Raw genomic sequence first — 22,190 nt, 5'->3', positions numbered from 1 at the left:
CGTCTAACATTTGGACATACCCTTTGAACTATAATTGGGATAGGATGGGGGTGGGGGGATGTGTTGGGATGGTCATTGGCTGGAAAGAAGTCCTGCAGAGTTTACAAAAGCAAGTACTGTATTTGACATGCTGTGCAATATTTAATGAAACTGAATAGCCATTCATCAACATTCTATATAAAATTATTACTGGTTTCTCTGAGCAATCCACCTGATTTTGCTGTACTAATGACTCTCATAAATGATCCTCACACCATGCTATATTTCAATATTGTGCAGCACATTATCTTGCCATAATTTAATTTAATACTATAAACACTTCATTTTCCTAATTCAGATTAAGTCATATTTTGCATGCAGAAGAGAGTTTAAAGAAAGATTGCCAAAACCCCTCCTGAAAGAATGAACATCAAGGAAGAGGACATTCAGATGAACTGGAATGGAAGCCCCCATCTTGGAAATAGATATGACAGAGAAAAAAAAATTGCATTTTTGTTACACAAAGGCAGAATTAAACAATGCCAATATTTCTGAATCTAAAATGTTAGGCAAAGTTCTCTTCCTTGACGTTACTGAACAGAGTAACCAACGCTCAGATTTTTAAAAATCCTCTATCAATGGTAAGAAATGGAGCCTTACCTCAATGTTCTTTAAAAAGATTACTGTTGAGTTTGCAGGGGGAATGGTAATTTCAGCATGTCATATATGAGCATGACAGAATCATCAAAATGTCTCAGTAGATTATTTGGAGACAAAAGAGACTGCGAGTGGGAGACTCCAGCTGGCACAACATGGGGTAGGTTGCTGAAGGCCCCTGTCCAATTTTTTTTTTAAATTCCCACTTTTAAATAACTGTTATACTTCTAATTTTTGAGCAAAAGTGGATCTTTCTGCTTTATGGTTTTTATGACCTCTGAGGATGAGGATTAGAAATGGAAAACCTTTTGTGGAAGTAAAAATGGGAAGAATGTGAAGAAAGATGAAGATAGTATTTGAAGTTGTTATCCAGGCTATGTCTAGGCTGGAAATGAAGATGGAATGTAACAAAATCCAATCAGAAGTTGGAAGGAATTGTATCAAGAATAAGAAATTCTGATGAACTCACTGATCTTAAGAGGAACTTTGAACACTTTGATGGAAGATTAGCCGATCTGGAAAGAGGAGTTAGTGTTCACGATCGTCGGCTTAACAATGTTGCAAAGAAATTAATTGAAGTTACATCTGGAATAGAAAAATATTTTCTATTGACTATTGACTCGGAAAGCAGAAGTTGCGTATTTTTGGATTGCCTGAAAATATAGAAACTGATGATTCAATCAAATTCTTTACTAATATGTTGGCTGAGAACTTCCAAGGTGTTTTGAAGAAACTCCTGCTTCTGGATTGATCACACTGAGTTTTAAACAGGAAACCTTCAGCTGTAGCTAGACCTTGTCCAGTAATTCTTTGTTTTCATTATTTTCAAACTAAAGTAGAAAGTATTCGGGAAGCTCGTAAGCAAAGAAACTATTTGACAAAGAAACTAAAATTTGTTTTATGGAAGATAACGCTCAAGAGGTTTTTGCCAAGAGAGCTAATTACAGAGATGTTATGTCTGAGTTTTATAGAAAGCAATATTGACTTCCTCTTCACTATTCAGCACTTCTGAAGATCTTTCTGAAGGATAATCCCCAAGTGGTTTGCTTCTCCTGATGGTGCATGGAAATTTCTGCAAGATTGTTCAACTACTTTACAATCAACATGAACATTTTAACGTGGCTGTGTGGTTGATGCAGCTGAAGAAATCTCATGCTGAAATATAGTGATTGGAATGTAGTTTGATTTGAACAATGGTTTGAACTGCTTGAATATATGTAATTTTTCTTTTCCTCCTTTTTTTTTAAATATGGATTTAGTCTAGTTAATGAAGTTTTTTTATGATTTAACAGGTTTACTTTGTTTTTTTTTCTTCAAACTTTGCTATTAGTTTTCTTTTGTTTCTTTGTTTAGTTTTTTTTTATTGAACCTGATTTAAATGCAGTAAACTTTGATTAAATTTTAGTTTTTTTATATTTATCAATTTGTTGAATTATGGTTTCTTTTACTCAAGTTTATTATATGAATTCAAAATTTAAGCTTTTTTATCATCTTGTTTTCCAGACAGTCTAGTCTGTCTTCTTGTTTTTCAATTCCATTATTTTGTCTTACTGCTGTGGGAACAAACATTAATTTTAATCTTGGTTCTGCCAGTTGGAAACTTAGGTTAAGGGTTAATAGCTGTAGCATGATGTCCTTCTCCAGGATAGCTTATTTCCTGGCCTTAGGGGAGGGGGGATGTGCTATTTAGAGATTTAGTTTCAATGGGAAGCCTTGAGAAAATATTGCTATCAGCACCATTGTTTCAATATTCTGGTCTAAGTCACAGTTTGCTGTCTCCTTTTGAATGTAGTCTGCACATACACATTAAATATGTTCTTTTATAGTTATTAAAATGATTTTAAATATAGATGGAAAGACATATAATTTGCTTTTTTAATGTTAATGGCTGGAATTACCCAGTTAAATGTAAAAAGGTTTTTGAAATGTTTAAAATGTTCCATGCCAATATTATTTTTGCACAGGAGACTCACATTCCTAAAGAGGATAAACATCATTTTATAAGTTTTGCAAGGGTTTGCAATTTCACTCTTTATCTCAGTCTAAAATTGGATGGCTATCAATTTTTATTTGCTCTAATGTTCTCTTTGTACATTTTAATACTATCACTGATCCTAATCATAGGTTTTTAATAGTTACTGGTTCACCATGTTAACACAAATTTGCTCTGATTAATATGTATGCTCTCAATGTTGATGATCCAGAATTTTTTTAGGCAGGTGTTTGCTTCTCTGCTGAATTTGAATGAATACATGCTCCTTATGGGCAGAAACTAAAACGGCTGCCTTATCCCTTTAATTGACATATCCTCTTCAAATTCGATGCTGTTTAGATTGTGGACTTGTTGATTTATGGTGTTTTCTACACCCTAATGATAAAGGATTTTCTTTTTTTTTCACGTTAATTATTAATATTTCAGGATTGATTTTTTTTTTCGTTGTGAATTGATTAGTTTCCTTGGTAATGGATTTTGCCTATGACGCAATTGCTGTTTCTGATCAAGCACCTTTGAAACTCTCTTTTACCTTCTCTGATGTCACTTCTGGAGCCCAGCAGTGGCAGTTTAATTCAACCTTACTTCAAGATGAAAAATTAGTAAACTTTATTAAGGGCCAAGCCTCTTATTTGTTTCTTAATGAATTTAACTGAGGAAATTTCAAGTTTAACTGTCTGGGATATGTTTAAGACATACATTCGGGGAAAATAATTTCCTATTCAGATGTGTTAAGAAAATGTACAAAAGAAGAATTATTAACAGGCTTAGAGAAATCAATAGATCATATTCAAGGATATCTAATACTGATCTTTATAAGGAAAGGGTAGAACTTCAAATGCAACATGATTTATTTTAACATACCCTATTGAAAGCCAACTTCTTAAACTTAAAAGTCAGTTTTATGCACATGAGTATAAATTAGGCAAATTATTAGTTGGTCAATTAAATTCAGTCATAGCCAAAAGACAGATTACTAAAATTCATAACAAAAGATGGTAGCATTGTATTTGACCATATTGAAATTAAGAAGACATTTCAGGAATTCTATTCTGATTGATATAAATCTGAGTTCCCCGACAAATCTTTCTCTTTGGGTAGATTCCTGCAACAGTTAAACATCCCTAAAGTTTCTCCTAATGATCAATTTTTATTGGAAGACCCATTTCAGAGATGGAAATTGTTAAATCAATTTCCTCCCTTCAGTTTGGCACAGTGCCAGGTCCAGATGGTTTGACCGCTGAATTTTTAAAATGTTTGGTTAATATACTTACTCCACAATTTTGTAAGGTATTTAGTGATTCTAAACTATTTAGAACCTTACCACAGACATTTTATGAAGCATCAATTTTCCTAATTGCTAAAAAGGATATGGACCCTCCTAATTGTGCTTATAGACCAATATCATTAATGAATGTTGATTCTAAAATTCTTTACAAAATTTTCGCTAATAGATTGGAAAATATTCTTCCTCGGATGATCTTTATAGACCAAACAGGATTTATAAAGAATTTATATTCACACTTTAATATCCATAGGTTAATTAATATAATTTATCCCCCATTGCTGAAAACTCCAGAATGTGTAATGCCATGAGATGCAGAAAAGGCTTTTGACAGAGTGAAATGGGAATAACTGTTTGAAGCTTTGAAATTTTTTTATTTCAGCCCTGGTTTTATCTCTTGGATTAACTTGGTTATCAGTTCCAGCCACTGCTGTAATTGTGAATAATCAAAAATATTAAATTTTCAGTTTATTTTAAGGAACTAAGCAGAGATGTCCTCTTTGCCCTTCATTATTTAATTTAGCTTTGGAACTCTAGCAATAGCACTTTGGGATTTCAGTGTCATTTGGGGAATTAATAGAGGAGATAAAATTCACGAAGTATCTTTATATGCAGATGATCTTTTAGTATATATTTCAGATCTTGAGAAATCTATTCCTCCACTGTTGTCTTTGCTTTCCCAAACTGGTAGTTTCTCTGGATGTACCTGTTTTCAATCACACACATTTTAGAGTGGTTAAAAACCATTTTACCAATCTTGGGGTTAAAATTACCAAAATATTTAAATATCTATATTAATTTATCTTTCTTCCTCTGATAGATTATGTGAAACAATCTCCTTCTAAATGATCTCCATTGACTTTATCTTTAATAGGTCATATTAATGCTATTAAGATGATAATCATACCTAATTGTTTTGTATTTATTTCAAGCAGTCCTAGTTTTTATTCCAAAATTTTTTTTTGCTAATATTGACTCTAACTTATCTTCTCATATTTGGAATAAAAAGATTGCCAGATTGAGTAAATTCCATCTGCAGAAATTAAAGAAAGATGGTGGTATGGCTTTAATTACTCTTTGACTCTATTATTGGGCAGTTAACATCTGTTGTATTATTTTCTAGATCTACTATTCTGATACATTTGAATGCCCTTATTGGATAGATTTAGAATTGAATTCCATGCAGAAAGATTCTGTAGCCTCTTTGTTGGGAGCAGCTCTTCCTTTTACACTTTCTAAGATTAGTTGACATATCTTAAACCCAAAACTTAAACATTCATTACAGATTTAGTTTCTATTTCGGAAGTTCTTTGACTTGAAAAATTTTATTTTATCTAGTACCATTTCTTTTAGTTATTTTTTTCAACTGTCTATAATTGATCAAGCCTTCTCTTTTTGGAAAGTTAAAGGAATCATTTATTTTTCAAATTTGTTTATGGATGGTAGTTTAATGTCTTTCAAACAATTATCCAATAAGTATAATATACATAACGAATATTTTTTAGATACTTCCAAATTAGAAATGTTCTGAATACTTACTGCCTAACTTTTCAACATTGTACCAATCAGATTTAGTTGATACTTTTTTTTTTCATTTGAACCCTTCTCACAGGGTTTAATAGGTATTATAATAAGTTATTAAGATTGTAATCAAATTCTAATGACAAAATTAAAAGGGCTTGGGAAGAGGAACTTCAGTTACATCATGGGAGCATATTTTTTGGATTGGTTAATATCTTTTCAATATGTGGTCATCATTGTTTGATTCATTTTAAAGTGGTAGATTGAACTCATACGTCAAAAGACAAATTGGTCCATTTTTTTTCTAGTGTTAGACCTATTTTTGATAGATGTAAATCAAAAGTGGCTTCTCTAACTCGTATGTTTTGGCCATGTCCTATGTTGGAGAGGTATTGGATTTAAGACTTTGTCGTCTATACTGGATATCAGTTTGCATCCTATCACATTGACTGCTCTTTTTTGGAACTATAGTTCCTGGTCAGGTCACTCGTTTGAGTGCTACTGGTACCTTATACCCCAGTACTGCCTTTTGCATGGTTAGGCTTGCCTGGTGAGTAGGGTGGCTAGACACCCTGCAGGATGAAAAAAAACCTGTAAAAGGACAGATGAACCTTCTTGTAGGGTTAACAACCCTCTAGCAAACATGTGCTGTGAAGCACAGAAAGGACATCCCTTGTATCAAAGCTTGGTCTGGCCATTCACTGCAACAGAACTTCTCCCACCCATATTGGACCTCACCATGCCACTGGATCTGTGAGGGGATATAACCATATAACCATTAACTGTTTACGGTGTGGAAACAGGCCATGTCGGCCCTTCAAGTCCACGCCGGTTCACTTGCCAATGCCCCGGGGCAGTTAGTCCCAACAGTGTTTACATAGGATGGCGGTCACTTCCGTGAGGCCTTGGCAGGCTGCAGGAGTCTTCGTGGAGTGCCCAGCGACAGGGGTCTGTGTGGTGGCTTTGGTGCTGGTTGATCCTGCAACACCACACCCTCACTCTTTTCCCTTGTTTAAATCATCTCCCTCATTTTTTGGTTTTCTCTTGTCTGCCTCAGTCTTCTCAATCTGGACCTGTTCAACCCCCTACTCACCTAAATCCGTTCACACACACGGTGCTCCTTTCTGAGGTGTGGGGTATTCTCATATCAAACTCCACAAATTGACTGAAAGGAAACATCATCATCTTATGGGATGGATAGACAGAAGAAGAAGATAGTTCCAGAAGTGGGATGAATTCCCACTTCCACACATTGGGTTGTAGCCTTGTCAGCTAGAAAAAGTATTTTATTTAAATGGAAAGATTCTAATCCACCTACTTTGACTCAATGGTTCTCTCAAATTATGTCATGTTTAAGTTTAGAGAAAGTTAGGAGTTGTATATTTGATACTTCTATTAAACTTGAAGAAGCTTGGTGACCTTTTATAAATGATTTCCACATAACTTAATTAGTATAACTACTTTCCCTTCTGGACTATATTTAACTTTATTTCTTTTCTCTTTGATGGTGAAAACTAGGCAATTAATTTTATTAATAAATTCTCAGGATAGGATGCCCAGTTTTATTTTTTTTTACATTACATGGGATTTTATGTAATAAAATGTTCCCTTTATTTTGAAGATTTCAGTTTGAGGAGATGAGAACATATTCATTAACTGTTTTGAAATGCAATATGTTCCATCATCTGATGTCATATAGTAATTTTTCCCCCTTCTTCATTATTTACTCCTCATGTATTTTTACCTATAATATGATTAATAAAAAGATTGAAAAAGAAAGAGATTACAAGTGCTTAAAAAAATAAAATCAATTACGGAGCATAAAAGCAGGTAAGATATACTAAATCTTTATATTTAAAAAAATGGTCCAACCTGTACTGGACCCTATTGTACTTATTTCTGGTCATCTCATTATTTGAAGGACGTGACGTCCTTAGGGAGGGACCAGTGGAAATTTATGAAAATAGTTCCTTGGATGTGGAATCAAGGATAGAGAAGAGAGGCTAGGTCTGTTTTCCTTAAAGTAAAAACTGAGGGGATATGGGATAAAAGTAGATAAAATGATGAAGCGTGTGGACAGAGTAGAAGGCTGTTCCCATTGGAGAAGTGGTTGAAAAGTAGAAGACTAATATAAAGGGAAAGATAATTCATAATGGCATGAGGAAAACTTTTTTTAATGCAGACCAACTGCATAAACTGGAATGACTTGCCAGCAAATTATTAAAAAAAAAATTATTTTAACAATAGAGTATGATAGAAGGCCCTTCTGGCCCATGAAATCTGTGCCACCAATTCCACCCAATTAACTTACGAACTCCATATGCTTTGGAGGGTTGTTGGAAACTGGAGCATTCAGAGGAAACCACGTGGTCATGGGGAAAATGTGCTCCTTGTAGACAGCAGCAAGTTTGAATCCGAGTTGTTAATTCTGAAATAATGTGGCGATACCTTGCAAAAGATTTTCATGATGAAAAGTTGCAATGCCCTAGGGAAGAGACTCGGAAGTGGAACTAGTGAGTTAATCCAGAAGAGAAATAGCACCGATACCAGTTTCATTCTGATCTGTATCTGTCCTGTGATATAATGGTTCTTTAAAGTTATACCCATTGTGCACTAACAGAGCATGCTGTATGGACTACTGGTACTTGTAACTGGCTTCCATCTAATCAAATTACCAAAGACAATGGAAAGGGAGTTTTAACAAAATGCCTCACAATAGCTACAATCTGCTGGACGAATTCAGCTGGTTGAGCTGCATCTGTTGGAGAAAGAGAAATTTTGAAATTTTGAGTATTTTTTCAAAGTAGATTCAAAATAGCTGTTCAGCCTAATTTGAGCCAGATTTTTCTTTGAAACAATTGTCCATTAATGTCACTAATAATTGAGAATTAACAAATGACAAATGCCCATGAATTCTGTTAGGCTATAGAGTTTAAGGAGCTGTTTCATTCATGCCAATCATTTTGTTTATGGTTTCAAAGGTGATGAAACTTTTCAAGGGTGTGGGAGGTGAGAATTGAATTTGCATCCGGCCTTCATAAATTATTGAGTATAGGAGTTAAGATATTATGGTGAACGAGTCGCTTAATTAACGTGCATGTGTTGATGTTCTGTAATGAGTAGCTTTGAACTTTTCAGAAATTTTGGAAATTATGTTGCAAGATGAATGGAAAATTATGTCACACACACACACACACACACACACACACACACACACACACACACACACACACACACACTGTATGCTGTATTTATATATATATACAAACTGATTAAACTTTTTTTTATCAGCCTCTGCACACAACAGAAGTTGCCAATCACTTTCCAGTCTTGTGTGATGCCAAGGGACTGTCAAACCTCAGAATGGTCTGAGTGGAGCCCTTGTTCAAAGACTTGCTACAGTGCAACATCTCCGAAAGGATTTCGTACCAGAACATCAAATATCATCCAGTTTCCAGTTGGTGGTGGAAAAGACTGCTCATCCCTAGAGGAGCAAGAGCCATGCACTCCGCAAGCAGAAGGCGTGCCACCTTGTGCTACGTAAGTTTGTTCATGCTAATTCCTCCCATCATGAAAATGGCTGTAAGGTTAAGAGATCATTTGAATAAAAAAAGTGACAGTTTACTTGACACATTAAGGGTGATGATGTACAATGAAAACAGATTTTAAATTATTGAAATATTTCATATAAGAAGCTTGCTGGTTAAAAAAATGGAAGACATATTATTTTTGTTCATGTTGAATGTATAATTGGGTGCAAGGACCATCTATTAATTCATTGCATCTCCAGACTAGGCCTATCCACCCTCTCTTTGGAACTATAGCCTTTTTTTTAGTCCTTGTAACATTCCCATTAATCTTATTTTATAGTCTTTCATTTAATGGCATTCTTTGACAGCAAAACAACCAGAATTGTACACTATTCCAAAAGTGACCTTGTTAACTTCTGTTAAACATTATGTTCTAACTCTTTAAAAAAATATATTTATAGTTTTGTGTACAGTGCAATATAATATAGAATTGTATCCAAATGATGCTTATCATTATCAAAATAGAATAAAAGAAATAAATGGTTGTACAGTACATAAAGGCGAAAAGAAAGAAAAAAGTGTAAAATAAAAACCAATACAGATATATGGGCAAAGTTTCTGTGATAACTACCACCCCCCCACACAAAAAAAAAGAAAGACTGTATATTAATAAAATAGTAGAATTAAACCAGCATGATAAGGTTCAACCTATAAGATTAAAAAAAGAAAAATGGTGGTGGGGTGTAGAAGAGAAAACATTAGATATCCAAACCCGTCATATCTAAATATGGTTTCCATATTTTTAAGTATGTACCATACTAATTTCTAATATTATAAGTTACCTTTTCTAAAGGAATACAATTTTGCATCTCCCTCTTCCAACAATCAATTTTAAGATGGGATTCAGATTTCCAGGTAATTGCTATACATCACCTGGCCACTGCCAATGTGACTTTAAAAAAAATTAATATTTTGACAACTTCATTTGGAGTTCCAAATCATATTTCCCAAAAGAAAAAGCTCAGGTGTTAATGGTAAATGTATTTTTATGATTTATTCCAAAAACTTGCCCACATCTTTCCAAATATGTTCTAACTCTTTTAAACACCCTGACCAATGAAGTAAAATGTGGCTTATGCCTTCTTCACCACCCTATCTACCAGTGTTGTCACTTTCACAGAATCCTGAGTTCTGTTTGCAAATCTCTCCAGCATCTCCACTTACTGTGTAAGACCTGCCCTGGCTTGACTGAGTAAGTTCCAACACCTCATACTTAGCTGAATTAAACTTCATCTGCTACTTCTCAACCCATTAACTCAGTTGATCAAGATCCCATTGTAATCTTCGATAATGTAGAACATAGAATAGTATGCCATATGAACAGACCTTTCAGATCACGTGTCTGGCTGAAAGTAGTGGCCAACTTAAAATAAAGCTCTGCAAAATCATGTGCCTGACTAGAAGCCTCTTAAATGCAACTATTGTATCTGCTTTCAACGCTACCACTGGCAGCCTGTTCCAATCAACTACTGTGTGAAAATTTTACCCAAACATCTCCTTTAAATTTCCCCTGCTCATCTTAAACACGTCCTCATAACCTTCTTCACTCATTATCCACTATACGAGCGATGTTACTGTCATCCAATTGTTGATATAAATGATGAACAACAGTGAACCTAACATTTTTCCCTATGACACTCTACTTGTCACAGGTTCCACTCTGAAAAGCCACTTTCCACGACCACCCTCTGTCTCCTACTGCTAAGCCAAGAGTATTTTCATAATTACACATAGTCTTATGGAGGAAAAGATATGGTGTTCTTCAAATTTAACATTTCAAAGGAATAACGACTGTATGCCCACATCCTGCAAACAAAATGACAAGCTAGCTCATCTAGGGCAGTCCAAGCTTTTCCAGTATTTGTGTCATGTGGCAGTTTAGATGAATCTTTGTTGGGTTAATTCAGTCCCAAAGTTAACATTCACTTATATACAGTTCCAGAAGAGAATGTGACAAATGTTACAAAATTAATGTGTCACAAATATCAGAACAATAAGAGGCCTAAGATTAATTAAATTGGAAAGCACATGTGGGCCCACAGAAAAAGATAACTGGGGAAGAATTGGGATGAAATAAGATAGTTTTGGGATTTGTACACTATCATTAAAGACATTCAGATATCAGGAAATGAATTATTTTGCTGCCGGATACCTTGTCCTCAAACTGCTGTGGAGCTGTAATATTTGCATGTCTGATTCAGATGATTACCTTAAAATAACATTCAGACCACATAGATTGCGAGACAATAGCCATTTTGAACAAGAAACAGCTACTCTTGACATTTAACAGCATCATCATCCATCCATTCATCAATGCCCTTCCTTCCAGCATGCAGTCAGAAGTGAGGATGTTCAATGACTTTGCTACATAAAAGCTGCTTTATTTGTTATGAATGCAAGTAAATATTATGTGACCATCAGTGACCCCACTTCTGACTACATGGTGGAAGGAAGGGCATTGATGAGGCAACTGAAAAACTCCAGTATTGAGGTCCCAACATCCACAACCATCTTCCTTAGTGAGATATGACTCCATCCATCAATTTTTTTTTTCCTTTTAATGTCCGTCGACTTCAGTTTTCCAAGAAGTCCTTGATGGCACAAAGGCAGATGCTGACTCATTATGAATAGTCACTCATTTTCCCCTTTGAAAGTCAGCCCATTGATCACTGATTGGACTAAGGTTGAAGTAAGGAACAGAACACATTATAGGCAATAGTAAAAAAGTGAATGGGTCACTAGGGAAGAGGTGCCACTGAATGGAACTCTCAATATTGCCTTTTATCAATCTGCTGATAATGAAAAGCAGATTTAATGGTAATTAGCCAGATTGGATTTGTCTACTTTTTGTGCTGTTCATGCATAACAATATCAATAGAATTAATAATGTAGTAGATTTTATCTATTTATAACAGAAATATTAGCTGGAAACAAAAACTGTCAGAGACCAACAATATTTGACACTATTTTATTGTCCACTTGTATAATTATTAACCAAATGTCTATAAATTGATCCTGTTTATGATGTAATTTTATCAGCACAGTTCAGGATGATGGAAATCAGAAATAAAAACAGAAAATTCTAGAAAGAGTTAGCAAGTCAGCCACCATATGTAATGACAGAAAAATGTTATTTTATTCCAATAATTTTCATCAAACTGCTTTTGTTGAGTTTTTCTTTATGAGCAATACAGATCTGGAACATTTTGTTAAGTCAGAAAATGTTTTAAAACACTGTAATTAGTTGATCATTAATTAAAATATTCACAGGAATGATGAAAATAAACAGGCAGTGTATTAGTGTTGCTGGCCAATAAGAGTGGAGTGGAATATGGGTTAGTTTTTGAAATCAAAATGAATCATAAATCAAGCAGTTCCTAATATATTTATTTAAACATGAAGCACGCTTTGAAGTAGATGGTTTTCTGTTTTAGAAATTGAGAATAATTACTCCTCATGAATGTACTGTTTTATTCATGAATTCAACATGTCTTGCATATTAATATCTTGATTCTTTGGTTTTGTTTGCATATTCAATAGAATGCATAAGTTACACCATAATGTATTTACAATAAAGTTTCACTTTACTGCAGAGGTTTTTTTTTTCAGCTCTGGATATCCATAAGTGGATGTATAAATAGAAAAAAAAAATCAATAGACACATAAATAAATATGATGTGTGATGTGGCCTCATCGGTTGTGATTGACCATGGGTAGTCCATGCTAATGACAAGTCCAAAGGAATAATGAAAGTCGATATAGCTTCTTGCCAGCAGTATTGCAGGAGTTGCCATGCTGGTGCTGGGTACAGCAGTCAGCGGCTTTCGGGATTCCGACTTTGGATTTTTCTTCAGAGTTTACTTCCAAAGCCTTTCCTGTAAGCGGGTATGGCCACAAGGCAATAGAGGTTTGAAATTGGAGTTTTCGCTCTCCTAGATGAGTTACCTTCCGTGGTTAGTGAGCCCCATTTGCCCGGAGCAACTGGTTTCAAGGCGCCAGTTATATTGCGTTTGCCTCTTCTCCTGTCAGTGAGAACAGCTCCATGGGCATAAGAACGATGGCACACATGAAGGCCAGAGGTTGGGCTTGGTTGTCAGAGGCTGTTTGAGATGCACGCCATGAAGAGCAATGGGAACTTGTCCCCACTACCACCCTTCCATTATGACAACCTTTAGACCCATAAATAAATAGATAAATACATAAATAAATCCAAAAATACATAGATAAATAGATCAACAGACAAACATATATATGTAGTGGCGGCCACACTGCTAACTGAAAGATCACACAACCAGACGGGTTGAGTTCAGTGAGCAAAAACTGATTTATTGCAGACTGCCTGGCTAGTCTTATACTCCCAGCCCGGACCTGGCTGAGAACCGTGCTGGGTGGCCCTGACGTCACCGGGGAATCACGTGGGTCACCAAGCACGGGCTTCTGAGCCCAGTGCTGAGGTCGGGAGGAATCCCCCAACGGCGCCATTTTGGCCGGCTGCCCCGCCGCGTGCGTGACAAACGGGGTTGGTTCACCTGCCTAATGGCATACCGCCACACAGCCCCCCCAGAGCCAATGCCAATGTGCTTTTTTGCTGGGCGGCCTTACTTCTTGGGTTGGGCCACAACTACTGGCTCAGTGGGGTCAAGGTGGGCTGGCTTTAACCAGTTCACCATAAATAGTTCCCTCTTACCCCCGATGTCCAGTGTGAAAGTGGATCCTGAACGCTGGATGACTTTGTACGGCCCTTTGTATGTCTTTGTAGAGGTGCTGTGGACAGGCCCTGCCTGATAAAAACGTACTCTGCGGAGTACAACTCGCTGGGGACGTACGAGGCCCTTGTGCCATGTCTGGGCGGAGGTGGGGGTGTGAAGGAGTCCAACTGGGTCCGGAGATGGGGAAGTAGACGGTGCGGTGACTGCTGGGGGTTGTGAGGGGTGTTGACGAACTTACCGGGTAGGGCTAGCTCAGCCCTAGACCAGCCCAGCTGATGACACCTGTAGGTCTTCTTTGGGTGTCGAGTGGATGCCCAGGAGCCCCCAAGGCAGCTTGTCCACCCAGTCGGGGCTGGTGAGGTGGGCCATAATTGCCAATTTAAGGTAGCAGTGCAATCGCTCGACTAGTCCATTGGACTGTGGGTGATAGGCCATGGTGTGATGTAGCTCAATCCCCAGCCTGTTGGCGAGCTGTGCCCAGAGCACAGAGGTGAACTGGGTGCCCCGATCACTAGTGAGCTGGTTCGGGATGCTGAACTGGGCAACCCAACTGTTCAAAAGTGCTCGGGAACAGGAGTCCGTGGAGGCATCTGGCATCGGGATCACCTCAGGCCAATGAGTGGTGCGGTCTACCACTGTGAAAAGGTAATGGTTACCTTGGCAAACGGGTAAGGGTCCGACGTTGTCCACATGTATGTGGCTGAACCATTCCCTGACGTGTTTGAAATCTTGTACAGGCGCTCTGGTGTGCTGGTGTACCTTGGAAAGTTGGCAATGGGTGTAGGTTCTGGCCCAGTCCGCAATCTGCTTCCGAATTCCGAAGCCCAAGCCGGATGAAACATTCTGCCACCATATGGACCGTGGACCTGATGGAAGGGTGGGAAAGGTCATGGATAGGGTGGAAGACTTGCCTGCACCACTGCTGGGGAACCTCTGGTCGCAGGGTGCCCATGGAGATATCGCACAGGATGGTGCCCTCACCTTGAGGAGTCGGGAGGTCCTGGAACTGCAGGCCCATGATGGCAGTCCTGAATGCCCACGTCTTCTCATTGGACTTCTTTTCCCGGGCGAGCTGGTCGAGGTCGAGGCCGGGTGTCAGCACGCAAATAGCCAGTCATGAGAGTGCGTCGGCGACCACGTTGTCTTTCCCCGCCTTGTGCCAAATGTCGGTGGTGAATTCCAACACGAAGGAAAGGTGATGCTGTTGGCGGGCCGACCAGGGATCTCTTGCCATAGCAAGCACCTGAGTGAGGGGTGTGTGGTCGGTTAATATGGTGAAAAGCCTGCCCTCCAAGAAATAGCAGAAATAACGCACCGCCAGGTACATGCCCAGCAACTCACGATCAAAAGCGCTATACTTGCGCTCTGGCGGGTGAAGAAGTCGGCTAAAGAATGTCAGTGGTTTCCACTGTCTGTTCACCTGCTGCTCCAGGATGGCGCCGATAGCTGTGGCAGAGGCATTGACGGAGAGTGCCATATGCAGGTCGGTGCATGGGTGGATGAGCAGGGTAGCCTTTGCGAGGGCATATTTCATGGCTTCGAATGCCCTGCTGGCCTCTGGAGTCCAGGTGAGTGTCTTGTCTTTGGCCATGATGAGGCTCTCATGATGCGCTCAGTGCCTGGAATGAAGTGGTTATAGAAATTGACCATACCCGCCATCTCCTGTAGCCCCTTGAGGTTGTCCAGGTGTGGGAACTCCCTGAGTGCAGCAACCTTCGTAGTGGCAGGTGTAGCTCCTTCGGCCATGATGGTATGGCCCAGGAACTGCATGGACTCTTTCCCGAACTGGAATTTGGCCGGATTGATCATTAGGCCGAAGTCGGCCAGTCGGGAGAAAAGTGTGTGCAGGTGAAACTTGTGTTGTGCCCGGTCTCTGCTGCCGACAAGAATGTCACCCAGGTAAATGAATGCAAAATTCAAATTCCTGCCCACTATATCCATAAGATGCTGGAAGGTCTGGGCGGCATGCTTGAGCCCGAACAGGATGCGTAGGAACTCGAAAAAGCCGAACTGGGTGATGATGGCATTTTTGGTATGTCCTTGAGGTGCACTGGGATTTGGTGATACCCGCGCACCATGTCGACCTTAGAGTATACCCTCGCACCATGCAGGTTGGTTGTAAAGTCCTGGATGTGAGGGATCGGGTAATGGTTAGGTATTGTTGCATTGTTAAGCCATCGATAATCTCCACAGGGGTGCCTGCAGCCAGAGGCTTTCAGGACCAGGTGGAATGGTGAAGCCCAAGGACCGTCAGAGCGTCAAATGATCCCCAGCTCCTGCAGATGTGAGAACTCTTCCTTCGCTATCTGGACCTTATCAGGTGGGAGCCAGCATGCCTTGGCATAAACCGGCGAGCCTTGGGTGGGGATGTAATGAAACACCCCGTGGCGTGGTGAGGCGGCAGAGAACTGCAGCTTGAGGAGGGACGGGAACTCGTCCAGGATACGCCGAAACTCGTCCTTGGGCGTGCTGACCATGGTCATCTGCGGCTGCTCAGTGTGGGAGGCGTTGAGGCAAACGGATTGGAAGGTATGGGCATCTACCAGTCACCTACCTCGAATGTTGACCTGAAGTCCATGGGCGAGGAGGAAGTCGACACCAGGTTGGCGGTTGGGAGGGACGAAATGGTGAACCTCCACGAGAACTTTTGCTGCCTGATCTGGAGGTGGACAGTCTTGTCTCCATACGTTTGGATCTCCATTGAATTGGCTGTATGGAGGGGAGGTCCTCAAGGCCGGTTCCTGGACTCGATGGCTGTGGCCAGAATGACGCTGATCTGGACCCCGGTGTCGATGAGAAAGCGTCGGCAGCTGACTGAATTCCACAGGTAGAGAAGGCTGTGTTCTTGGCCAGCCGCCGCATCCATTAACAATGATCGGCCTGCTCATTTCCCTGGAACGAGCAGGGCTGACGATACTTCCGAGCCTTGGCTCCCCAGCGCTGGTGGAAGAAGCAGAGGACTGAAGTGGATGGCTTGCTTCTGGCTATGCTCTTTGAGACCCCTGCAGGGGCTGGGTGTTCCACTGCAGCGCTACAGGAAGGCTTGGTGTGGTCATGCCCGTGACTCGTAGCCTGCTGGACTGCTGAGCCCTCCAGGAATCGTTCGAGCCATAGCTCCTGAACCTTTTGAGTGACCTTCCTAGGGTCAGCGAAGCTCTCCTGGGACAGTAACGGCCGGATGTCTTCAGGCAGATGGTCGAGGAAGGTACACTCGAAGAGTGGGCAGTTGGTGTGATCACCCATGAGCACAAGCATCTCGTCCATCAACTCGATTGGAGTTCTGTACCCCAAGGAGTCGAGGCGCAGGATCTGAGCAGCATGCTGGTGCCTGGAGAGGCTGAGGGAGCCGGTGAGCACCCACTTGATGGTCCCATACTTATCTTCCGCAGGTGGGTGCTGAACGAGGTGCAGCACTCATTTGGCGGTGGCCTGGTCCAGGGCGGCGACCACTTGGTAAAACTTAGTCGATTCCGATGAAACCTGGTGGAGGTGAAACTAAGCCTCTGCTTGGATGAACCAGGTCTCCGGCTCCTGAACCCAGAAGTCAGGAAGCTTGATGGCTGTAGCGTTGATTGAAGGGTCGTTCATGTTGGGTTCAAAAATGTTTGAACCTGTCAGGGTCACCAATTGTAGTGGAGGGTACACTGCTAACTGTAAGATCGCACAACCAGATGGGTTGAGTTCAGTGAGCAAAAACTGATTTATTGAAGGCTGCCTGGCTGGTCTTATACTCCCAGTCCGGACCTGGTGAAAACCGTGCTGGGGGGCCCTGACTTCACCGGGGCATCATGTGGGTCGCCAAGCACTGGTTTCTAAGCCTGGTGCCAAATTCGGGAGGAAACCCCGACGGCGCCATTTTGGCTGGCTGCCCCGCCATGTGCGTGACAAGCGAGGCCGGTTCACCTGCCTAATGGTGTACCACCAAAGATAGATAAATATACATTGTGAGTGGTACAGTTACCTAATAACTATGTTACATTGGAGATGTGAGTTCACAACAGTTTCCATCTTCAATGTGATTAGTGAAATAAATTTCAAATAGCACTTAAAACTAGCAGATTGTCTGAAATAAGATATTCACTTCATTAATATTTCATAAGGAAATGTCTGACTGACCTTTCGGATTCAAAGATATAGCCCTTCTCTGCAGCTTCTCTATTGTACTCTCACTCTCACCCCACCTCCTTCAGGCAGAGCAAACACAGTCAAGTTCAAGTTTATTACCCCAGATCTAGAGGTTCTTTTGCGAGCAGTCCAGTAGGCATTTCGTACTTAATGCAACAAGCAGGACACAATTTAAAAGTACAAAAGTGCAGTGTTACAGAATGAACCCCAATTTGAATGGTGCAAAGGCAATGTAATTTTATTATTTTGAGGTTTGTTCATGTTGCTCAGAACCACAAGAAAGAATGTGTCCTTGCATCTTCTTCCTGATGGGAGAAATTAGAGATTTTTTAGTGTGAAGTGAATGTTTCAATCAGTTGGCTGTTTTTCCAAGGCAGCGGGAATTATAGGCAGAGTCCATGGAAGTTAGGGGGCTATATCAGATGACCTGAGCGGAGTTGTCAACCCTCTGTAGTTTCTTGCAGTTTTGAATGGAGCAGTCCCTGCACCTGATGAGATATTTTCAATGGTGTGCCTGTAGGGTATTAAGGGTTGCAGATCACCTGAAACAGATTTCCTCAAACTTCTAGGGAAGTAGAGAGCTGATGCACTTTCTTGGCCATTGTATTGACATGGATGGAACAGACAAGTCACTGGAGATGTTTATACCTAGCAAATTAAAGCTCAGTTAATGCAGATCAGGGAGCAAGCATCGCCTCTCTTCTGGAACTCTATAGGCATCTCTTTTTCTTACTCCCATTCTTACTTTTCACTCTAACCTTCTCCCCAAGCCGAGCAATCTTTCATTTTACTTGTCCCTCCTCCTCTCCCACCTTGTGTCCAATACCCTATCAGGTGTTAGCTCCTTCCCAGCTTCTCCATTCCTCCCCTTTGATATACAATATCACCCCTCCCCTCTTCAATTCAAGAAATGGTCCCAACCCCTGGAACATCAACTGACGATTTCTTCCCATGGCTGCCTGACCTGCTGAATCCCTTCAATTTCTCTTTGTTTCCAGTATCAGCAGTTCTTTTTTTATGTGTGTTTCAGGGCTGAGTAGAAGGAACCAATTATCTGGCATTGATCTAGTTTTGAAAGATTTCACCATGAATATGTTCATGCAGCTCAGTGATTGCATCTTTTGAAAGTTCAGGACTTGTTTTTAACTCTGCAAACTTTTTTACATGGGTGAATCAAGCAAGTTGTTGATATCCAAAGTTGCCGTCCAAATTGCTGTCAATTAGGTGGGAAAAAATGGTTTAGCCTTTGCAAAATCTGTGCCAAGGTCACTTTATATAAATTATGAACATAAGAAACTGAGAATAGGATTGGGCTTCTCAGCCCCTCAAACCTCTCACTCCATTTTATATGAACAAAGCTGATTCTGCTCCCCACATCTGGTCTCCTCTGTGCCAGTTCCTCTTAGCTCTCAAATCCCTGATCTTTCAAAAATGTACCAACTTCCTCTTTACAAACCTCAAGTGATCTAGTTCACTACGTTCTGAAACAGAGAATTCCTAAGATTGTTGCTCTCTCCACAAGAAGATGAAATGGTGCATTTCAGCTTTGAAAGACTGTCCCCAAATTTTGCAATTTTTCTCCATCATTCAAGATTCTCTACTTCATGGAAACATTTCAACATTTACTCAGTCAAACCCCAGGAACCATACAACCATAAATAAAACATCCCCTCATTCTTCTGAATTCCCAAGTCTATAAATCTAATTTATATCATTGCTTACAATAGATAATCCAAGGATTGAGCCTAGTGTTCTGTCTCCATTGACAGTTTGTTCTTTCATAAACCTGAGCACATTTTTTTTCAATTGCATTTAGACCTTAATTCAGTCATTCAGCACAAAAATAATTGTCACATTTCATTGGATTCTACCATACTTCGCTCCCACAGATTAAATAAAAATCATCAAAAATATTTATGGTACGTGAGGTGAAAAGAGAACAAGGCTTTTACTCTGAGCTGTGACTTGTGATTTCTAGGAAATGTAGGACAGAAGAAAATGTGAACATATATATTACAAAAAAAATTCTAAGAGTGCAATGGTTTGTACACAATGAGTCCTTAGAGGCCTAAAAAGCTGGTGACCCTGTGATATCTGTCGCAGAGGCCAACGTCAGAATATATTTCAGGAGGTCGAACCCTTGCAATATGGTGTACTTGGCAGGTTACTGAATATCTGTGCCAACCAACTAGCTGGAGTGTTCAAAGACATTTTCAATTTCTCACTGATGCAGTCGGAGGTTCCCACCTGCTTCAAAAGAACATCAGTCGTAATAATGTACAAGAAGAACAGAGTAACCTGCCTCAATGAGTATCGGCCAGTAGCACTCACATCTATTGTGATGAAATGCTTTAAGGGGTTGGTCACGGCCAGAATTATCTTAAGTAAAGACACAGACCACAGCAATTTGCCTACCACCATAATCATTCCACAGCAGATGCAATCTCACTGGCTCTCCTCGCAGCCCTGAATCACCTGGACAACAGCAATACTTCCATCAGGCTGCTTTTCATTGCTTACAGCTCAGCTTGCAACACCATCAGCCCCTCAGTACTGGTCAGCAAGCTTTAAAACCTAGGCCTTTGCACCTCCCTCTGCAGCTGGATCCTTGACTCTTCATTGTCAAGTGCCATCTATAAATTTGCTGTGGATACCACAATTGTTGGCATCATCGCAGACGGCAATGAGGAAGCGTTCAAGAGTGAGATAGATCAGTAAGGTTGAGTGGTGTCACAGCAACAACCTTGCACACAACATTAACAAAACTGAAGAATTGACTGAGGACTTCAGGAAGGGGAGACCAAGAGAACACAAACCTGTCTTCATCAAGGGATCAACAGTGGAGAAGGTAACTGAAGTTCAAATTCCTGTGTGACAACATCTCTTAAGATCTATCCTGGGACCTCCATGTTGATGCAATCAAGAAGAAGGTTTGCCAGCAGCTATATATCATTAGGTGTTTGAGCAGGTTTTGGTCTGTCACCAAAGACACTTGCAAATTTCTTCAGGTGTATCATGGAGAGTATTCTGACAGGTTGCATCGCTGTCTTATATGGAGGTGCCAATGCACAAGACAGGTAAAGACTACAGAGGGTTGTAAATTCGGCCAGCGCCATCATGGGCATTAGTCTTCACTCTATTAAGGATATCTTTAAGAAGCGATGTCTCAAGAAAGTAGCCCCTATCATCAAGGACCTTCACCACCCAGGCTATGCCCTTTTCTCACTGCTCTATCAGGAAAGGAATACAGGAGCCTGAAGACATACAACTAATGTTACAAAAATAGCTTCTTCCCCTCTGCCATCAGATATCTGAATGATCAATTAACCTATAGACAGTATCTCACTCTTTTTTCGCTTTATGCCCTCATTATTTATTTTTAAATATAATATTTATATAACTGTAATTTTTGACAATTTTGCATCTGCCCCAATGCAACAAATTTTGTGACACGTTCATGCCAATGGTCCTGATTCTGAAACTCAAAGATATGAAAACATAAACATTTTAAATTTAAATTTAGACATACAGCACGGTGAGAAGTTGTTTTGCCCATGTGTCTGTGCCACCCAATTTACACCCAATTAACTGCACCCCCAGTACGCTTTGAACAGTGAGAGAAAACTGGAGCCCCCAGAGAAAACTCATGCAGACCCAGGGTACAAACACCTTACAGATAGTGAGGGATTCAAAACCAGATTCCGATCACTGGCACTGTAACAGTTTCGCACTAACCGCAACATCAACCAGATTTCAGTCCTTGGCTACCCTCAAATGTGCTGTTGCCCCCCTTTGGGTGGGGGGGGGGGCGAGGGCATATATGGCCTTCATTGAGTATGACTTCACTAACTTAATATTCATTTCTTGCACCATGCTTATGGAATAGTTAATGCCTTTACCTGGACGCTTAGTTTGAGACTATGCATCATGTTGAACTGGAAATATTCTAATATTGGCATTCAACCGATCAATAAATACAACCCTTGATATAACAATGCTACATTTCTGCATTGTGCCTCTTTCTCCTAGCCTTTCTTCCTCCGGGCACATTATTCTCATGCCAAAGGATATAAGGTTTCACCTGCAGCCTCATAAGTACCTCACTAATTTATAATGGACGATAGATACAAAAATTACAAGATTTTCTTTGTGCCCAATCACAAGAAATTATTTTTTTAAATGAATTAAATTTTGACCTACAGCACAGTAACAGGCCCTTCTGGCCCATGAGTCCAGGCCACCCATTTACACCCAATCGACCTACAACCCCTGTACATTTCGAATGGTAGCAGGAAACTGGAGGACCCGGGAAAACCCCATGCAGACAGAGG

General features: G+C 40.1%; 1 protein-coding gene across 1 annotated transcript in view; it reads left to right on the top strand.

The window, feature by feature from the left end:
• thsd7aa (thrombospondin, type I, domain containing 7Aa) overlaps positions 1-22,190 on the top strand; it is a 414,658-nt gene that overhangs the window by 208,217 nt on the left and 184,251 nt on the right. The window contains exon 3 of the mRNA XM_069913740.1: positions 8,727-8,975. Coding sequence (XP_069769841.1) covers positions 8,727-8,975 — 249 coding nt within the window. The remainder of the gene's footprint in view (positions 1-8,726; positions 8,976-22,190) is intronic.

Source organism: Narcine bancroftii, chromosome 1 (assembly GCF_036971445.1).
Source record: "Narcine bancroftii isolate sNarBan1 chromosome 1, sNarBan1.hap1, whole genome shotgun sequence".
Taxonomy (NCBI): Eukaryota; Metazoa; Chordata; class Chondrichthyes; order Torpediniformes; family Narcinidae; genus Narcine; species Narcine bancroftii.
This window is presented reverse-complemented; position numbering and strand designations above follow the sequence as displayed.